Source organism: Henckelia pumila, unplaced genomic scaffold, assembly GCF_033568475.1.
Source record: "Henckelia pumila isolate YLH828 unplaced genomic scaffold, ASM3356847v2 CTG_373:::fragment_2:::debris, whole genome shotgun sequence".
In the NCBI taxonomy this organism is placed as follows: domain Eukaryota; kingdom Viridiplantae; phylum Streptophyta; class Magnoliopsida; order Lamiales; family Gesneriaceae; genus Henckelia; species Henckelia pumila.
Genome location: NW_027331812.1, coordinates 4,146 through 10,620, shown reverse-complemented (window position 1 = coordinate 10,620; position 6,475 = coordinate 4,146). Strand labels below are relative to the sequence as shown.

Genomic DNA, 6,475 nt, shown 5'->3' with positions numbered 1-6,475 from the left:
CCTCTTCAAGCAGTGAAATCATCATTCGATCACCATCATCTTCAGCATCTTCCCACGTCTCATTTCTCCAAAATTCACGAATGATATTTTATGTAGCACGACGGAAATATTCGGACATTTGTATTATAAGTTTTTATAATTTGAAAATATTGAATGACAGAAACGAACGTATCATACCATATTTATATAGTAAAAAATTGCACACAATTCAAAGTCATACTATTTATTGCATATAGTTCAATGTTATACTAAATGTTGCACACAATTCATTGTTATGATATCTGTTGCACATAATTCAATGTTATACTATATGTTGCATACAATTCAATGTTATATATCTATATCACACAATTTAATTCATTCTCAATAATAATATCAATTCCTAAAATAAGTTATCTAAAACTTTAATTACTAAATAAATTACAATTAAATTTGTTGATATCATTGTTACTTTACAATCATTAATTATACAAAATTCGGGGTTAAATTATTCAAGAAGACGGGAATTCGAATGCCGGTATCCACATTTTTATAAATTTTATTTTTATGAGTATTAAATTTTTGTTTATGAAAAGAGCAACAATTATAATAATAATTTTAAAATCATACCACAAATATTTATAAAATTAAAATATAATAGTTTTTGTAACGTGACATTATAAAATGATTAATTAAAATTAAATATCATAACTTCACTAAAAAATTATAATGATTAATTAAAATTAAATACCATAACTTCACTAAAAAATCAAAATTAAAAAGAGAATAAGGTTTATAATTATTTGTATTGACTGTATTTTGAATTATATGCATAAAATATGATGAAATCATTTTTTTATAAAAAAAATTTAAAATCACGTTAATATTTTTCTATTAAGTCTTATATAATTTATAAGAATTTTAAAAATATATAAGTTTTTTAAAACATAAATGATTAAATAATTATATATTTTTTATTTTTATTTCTATTAAAATAAAATATTTTTGTTATTTTATTTTTAATCTATAACAATTTTTTTTAAAAAAATAAGATTTAAATTTTGACAATGATATAACAAAACAAAATACAACATAATTAAAATATTAATAAGTGATAATAAAAAACATCATAATTAATTGCATGCGTATATAATTGACACAACCAACAAAAACTAACATAAATTATAAATAAATAAACGCACAAACGATATACCTAATATAGGCCACGTCTCTTTGTAGTTGATTCAATTATGTATTATGTTAATTAAGATGGGCCTCTGTCATTCCATTGATATCCGTCATCAGCATAGCATAATTTTTTTGCTCTAATTTGAATTTTTTTTAACATCATATAGGCGTCCTTCTGCTTAATATCAGTTTCCTTATTTTTATATCATCTTTCTTATTTTTTATTCCAGCTTCCTTAATCGCTAATTTTTCCTTTGATATACATGCATTTGTTCCCATTTCATTGTGAGTTCTTCATTGTATGTAACTTTGGATTTGTTCATTATTTTGGCCAATTTTTTTCCCTAATTAGACGTGAGCGAATTTCAAATGCTTCATCAGTACTGGGATTGGTTGAAGAAGTATGTGCCCCTGACTCATAGTCCTCGACTTTTTGTTAACGTGATGACCAAGTGATTGAGGAACTCATTTGTAAGGACCCGATTTTAATATGTTAATTAATTTGTGTGTTAAAAATATGTATTTATAAATATCATTTATAGACGATATTAAAATGTATATTTTATTTATAGAGCACACATGAGTTGAAATAACTCAAACCGGGTCAAGTTTTAATCCCGAATGAATAAAACAAGATACACATTAAACTAATACATATCCATATACAGATATATGATATATATTACATTTTCCACCATTTCTCTCTCCTCAAGTCGCGATCATCTTCATCCCATTTTCTGTTCTTTAGTTTTCAAATTTCTTCATCGCTTCAAATTGCCGTAACTTTTCCGTCGGTTATCGATTTTCAAAAATAAATATAGTTCCGGAATCCTCGCGACGTAATCTTTCTTTTGATACCAATTTCGTAAGGTTTCGTCGCTGTCTCAAAAACCCGACTTCGACAGCCGCCGTTCGTCGTCGCCGATCGCCGCCTAGGTTAAGAGAAGGCGGTTTTAGGTGTGTTTAGCCAAATTCGAGGTCTGGGAGGTATAATTTCGAATTTTGGGAATTTTGATTCAATTGACTTCCGATAATTGATATTTGATTTATTATTGGTTGTAGGTACTATATCGGAGTCGATTGAAGGTATTCGATATTTTTCAGAATTTATTTGATATTAATTTCAAATTTCCAGATTTTTAATATTGGGGATTTTTGAATTTAAGTGTTGATTATTCAGTAATTGAGTGTTTAGATGCTCTAGAAAATATAAATGCCAATTTTCGAAATTTGTAGGAATTTTCGGAAAATTCAGATTGTTCTACTTTGGGTATTTCGATATTTTAGAGTCGTGTATTTGATATTTAGACATTGATAGGATGCTTTAATATGTAATATGAATATTTGGAAATATTAATTAATTTTTAGACTTAGTTTCGATAATTCTCATATTTGTACAAGGGAATAGGAATTAATATGAATAAATGGTTTTCCACAGGATTGGATTATTCGAGAAATACTTGAGATATTTCTGTGGTAAATTAAGTGTTGGTTGAGGTACGTATGAGCTGTTTATATTACGATTCCTATAATGACATATAATGATATTAATATATTGTAATGAGTGATAACATACTTTATGTGCTTATGTGAATTATATGATTGCATTCACTCATTTACATTGATTGTTAATGTGTAGAATTGAGAATAATCCCTATTTTTTTAATAAAATAAAATAAATTTCAAATATATTTTTATTTAAAATATTAAGGGATATTCGTCAAATAAGCATGTTAGCAATTTTTTATAGCACGTAGAGCCTTGAATCCTTTGATTGCTATTGATATTGATCTCTTGAGATGTAGTGAGTTGTCATGGAGCGAGTGACATTGTTTAGTGCACTCCTGAGATAGCATGAGGCATGGACAGGTAGCTCTTGTCACCCTCCGATGCTACGTACGACACTCCTGATGACAACATGAGGCTGGACGGGTCGCTCCTGTCACCCTCTGATGCTACGTGTATGGATTAGCAGTGATCATTCGAGGTCTGCTGCGTCCTGACACGGGTGGCCATTGAGATTATTGTGATACAATTATTTGGACTCCATTTGGACTCCATTTGATATCCCTTATTCCATTGATACATGTCACACATTACATTGCATTTCATTGCATTGTACTTGATTTTATTAATGTCAGTTATATTTGTCGTAATTTTCCTAGTTCATCGTACTGAGGTCTGACCCCTATTTTTTTTTTATGCTGTGGTTGTTTGTGATTTTATAGCAGGCTATCCAGGGGGATTTGACGCATCTGGTGGAGCGTCATCTAGTGGTACCCAGTGAGTTAAGCGTGAAGTCGCGTTCCCAGATATATGTATATATTAGTTGAGAAAGTTTTATATTTGTCGGGGTGATGCTCCGTGTATCTGTATCGATAGTTTTGGACTTTGTTTTGGATTATTATTTGTGTGATTGAGCCTTGCCGGCTCTGCATGTGTTTAGTCCTGGCCAGTGCGGCTATAGGTTTGTAAATTGCTGTTGTGACTCTATTTTCGAGTATATATTGTTTTGTACAGGTTTTTTGGATGTCCTGTTTAGAAATAGGTCATGCCGAAATTTTTAAGCCCAAAATGCAAAATTGTAACTCGTTTTCGCTGTTTACATTAATTAATCATGATTGTTTGATCATTAAATATTAAATCAGGACACGGGCCCTTTCATTTGGTATCATAGCATAAACTGGGATATGCTCGAATTAGAGTCTAGGACACTCGAGTTTAGAAACTAACAAAATGGTTGCGTATGTGTGTGACTACTTATTCTTACATGATTTACTTGTTGTGTTGATTATTTGAACTTATTTGATAGAACTAGTCAGTTATTGGGTTTGGAACTTATTTTATGAATTCCTATTAGAACTCTGAGTTCCTATCATAGTTTTCTGTTCGTTAAGATATTTCTGCCTGTATTTAAATCCTTGTGTTTTGTAGAATGGCACCAGGAGGAAGAGGTAGAAAAGGAAAGGAAGTTGTAGAAGAGTTTGCAGCATAAAATATTAGAAATCTTGATGATGTTGTCAGGGGAAGACGTGGTCGACCAGCTGTTCAGCCTCCGAAAGATGTGGAATTAGAGGTGGAACAACAGCCACGGGTAAATCCTGACAAAGGAAAAGCGGTTCAGGCTGAGGCTGATCCAATGGCTCAATTGAATGAGAAAATGGAAGGAATACGATTAATAATTTCTCAATTTCAGGAGTTGCGTCCTCAAAAGTTCTTTGGCAATGAAGGGAGTGAAAAAGCTGCTAGCTGGTTGAAAAGTCTCAACAATATGTTTAACGGACTAGAGTATCCTGATGAAATTCGACTGAAATTAGTTCCTTTTCAACTTAAAGACCAAGCGCAACTTTGGTGGAAAACGACGACAGAAACACTTTCTGCTTCTTGTGAAAAGATTATATGTGAAGTATTTCGTAATCAGTTTGCACAAGAATATGCACCACCATCCTATTATTCTGCTAAAGAAGATGAATTTAATCTGTTGGTGCAAGGTAATAAATCTGTTGCTGAATATGCTTCTCAAATTTATGCTCTTTTGCCTTATGTTCCACACGTTTCAAGGAATGATCGGTCAAAGCTTTCACACTTTCTGAAGGGGCTTACACGAACGATCCATACTTTGGTGACTACTAGAACTCCCTATACTTATATGAAAGCAGTAGAAAAGGCAAAGAATATTGAAGCGAGTTTACTCAGGGGTGAACCACAATCAATTCCAGTTTCTATTCTTCAAGGAGCTAGAAGCAGTTCGCAAACACCGGTGGGTTTACCTTCATATCATCCTACGCAATCTTCCCAGCAAGCGAAAAGGCCTTGGTTTAAAGCTAGGGGGGAAGCCATTTAAAAAGAAGCCACAGTCCAGTTCCTCCAGTTCCAGTGATAGTCGTGGTGGAAGTTCAGTTGGATCGTCTGGTAGAGTGTACTGTGACAGATGTGGTGATAATAATTTGAGTGCACATTGTAAAGGATTTCCAGGAACTTGTTATACTTGTGGGCAGGCTGGACATTCGTCTAGAGTATGTCCAAATGCTGGAAGACAGCAATTTCAGCCACAACAGTTTGGCCAGTTTTCTGGAAGACCATCGTTCATGCCATATGCTCCTGTACCGCAGTTTGCTCCAACACAGTCTTATATTCCGGTACAGCCAATGCAACAGCCTAAGTATCCATATCCTCAGAGTCAGCAGCGTTTTCCAGGTCCACAGCAGGCTCAAGTGCATGCCATGACTCAGGATCAGGCACGATGCACCTGGGGGAGTTATTGCAGGTATTTGTTATATTTTTGAGTATCCTGAACGTATCTTGATAGACACCGGAGCATTTCATTCATTTTTATCTGTTACATTTGCTGATGAGCATGAGATTGCTTTTACTCCGTTGTTGGATACTGTGTCTGTAGCTACTCTTGCTGGTGTTTTCTTGATGTTTAATGAGATAGTTTTGGATTGTGTGATTAGATTTGAGGATAAAATCATGATAACCAATCTAATCAAACTAGCTATGTCTGATTTAGACTGTATTCTGGGTATGGATACACCGATGAATTATAGAGCTACTGTTGATTGTTTTCATACAATTGTGAGATTTAGATCGTATTATGGCAATAAGTGGAATTTTTATGTTAATGATTCACAATCTCAAATTCCATTAGTATTGGCAATGGAAATGTTTAGATTATTTTTGATAGAAAATGATGGATTTATGATATATTCTCTTGATGCGATGAAGGAGGAGAAATTGAAAGTTTCAGATATTCTTGTCGTCAAGGATTTTCCTGATGTATTTCCTGATGAGATTTTGGGTTTTCCGCCTCAAAGGAAAGTAGATCTTAGCATTGAGTTGATGTCAAGAACAAGTCCTACTTTCCGAGCCCCATATCGATTAGCTTCAGCGGAATTAAGAACTTAAGACGCAATTGCAAGATTTGCTAGAAAAAGGTTATATTAGACCTAGTGTGTCACCTTGGGGTGCTCCAGTTTTGTTTGTGAAGAAGAAAAACGGAACGATGAGAGTATGCATCGATTATCGGCAATTGAATCAGGCTACTGTGAAGAATAAGTATCCTTTGCCACGAATTGATGACTTGTTTGATCAGTTGCAGGGTACATCTGTGTATTTTAAAATCGATCTTCATTCCGGATATCATCAATTTAGAGTTCGAGAGGAAGATGTTCCCAAAACTGCATTTCGCACGCGTTATGGACATTATGAATTTTTAGTTGTGCCTTTTGGGTTGACTAACGCTCCAGCGGTTTTCATGGATTTAATGAATCGTTTGTTTCGGGAAATCATAGATCGTTTTCATTGA

General features: G+C 33.3%; 1 protein-coding gene across 1 annotated transcript; it reads left to right on the top strand.

Moving 5' to 3' along the window:
• The first annotated feature begins 4,102 nt into the window (after positions 1-4,102).
• Positions 4,103-6,075, top strand: LOC140871063 (uncharacterized). The gene is made up of 4 exons (XM_073273508.1): positions 4,103-4,149; positions 4,192-4,789; positions 4,887-5,405; positions 5,524-6,075. Exons 1-4 carry the CDS (start codon positions 4,103-4,105, stop codon positions 6,073-6,075), a joined length of 1,716 nt encoding a protein of 571 aa, XP_073129609.1.
• Positions 6,076-6,475: the final 400 nt, after the last annotated feature.

Coding starts and splice junctions, on each gene's coding strand:
- LOC140871063 (XM_073273508.1), top strand. CDS start 4,103: ATGGCACCAGGAGGAAGAGGTAGAAAAGGAAAGGAAGTTGTAGAAGA. Junction 4,790..4,886: donor CACGAACGATCCATACTTTG/GTGACTACTAGA, acceptor AATCAATTCCAG/TTTCTATTCTTCAAGGAGCT. Junction 5,406..5,523: donor ATGCCATGACTCAGGATCAG/GCACGATGCACC, acceptor TTTGCTGATGAG/CATGAGATTGCTTTTACTCC.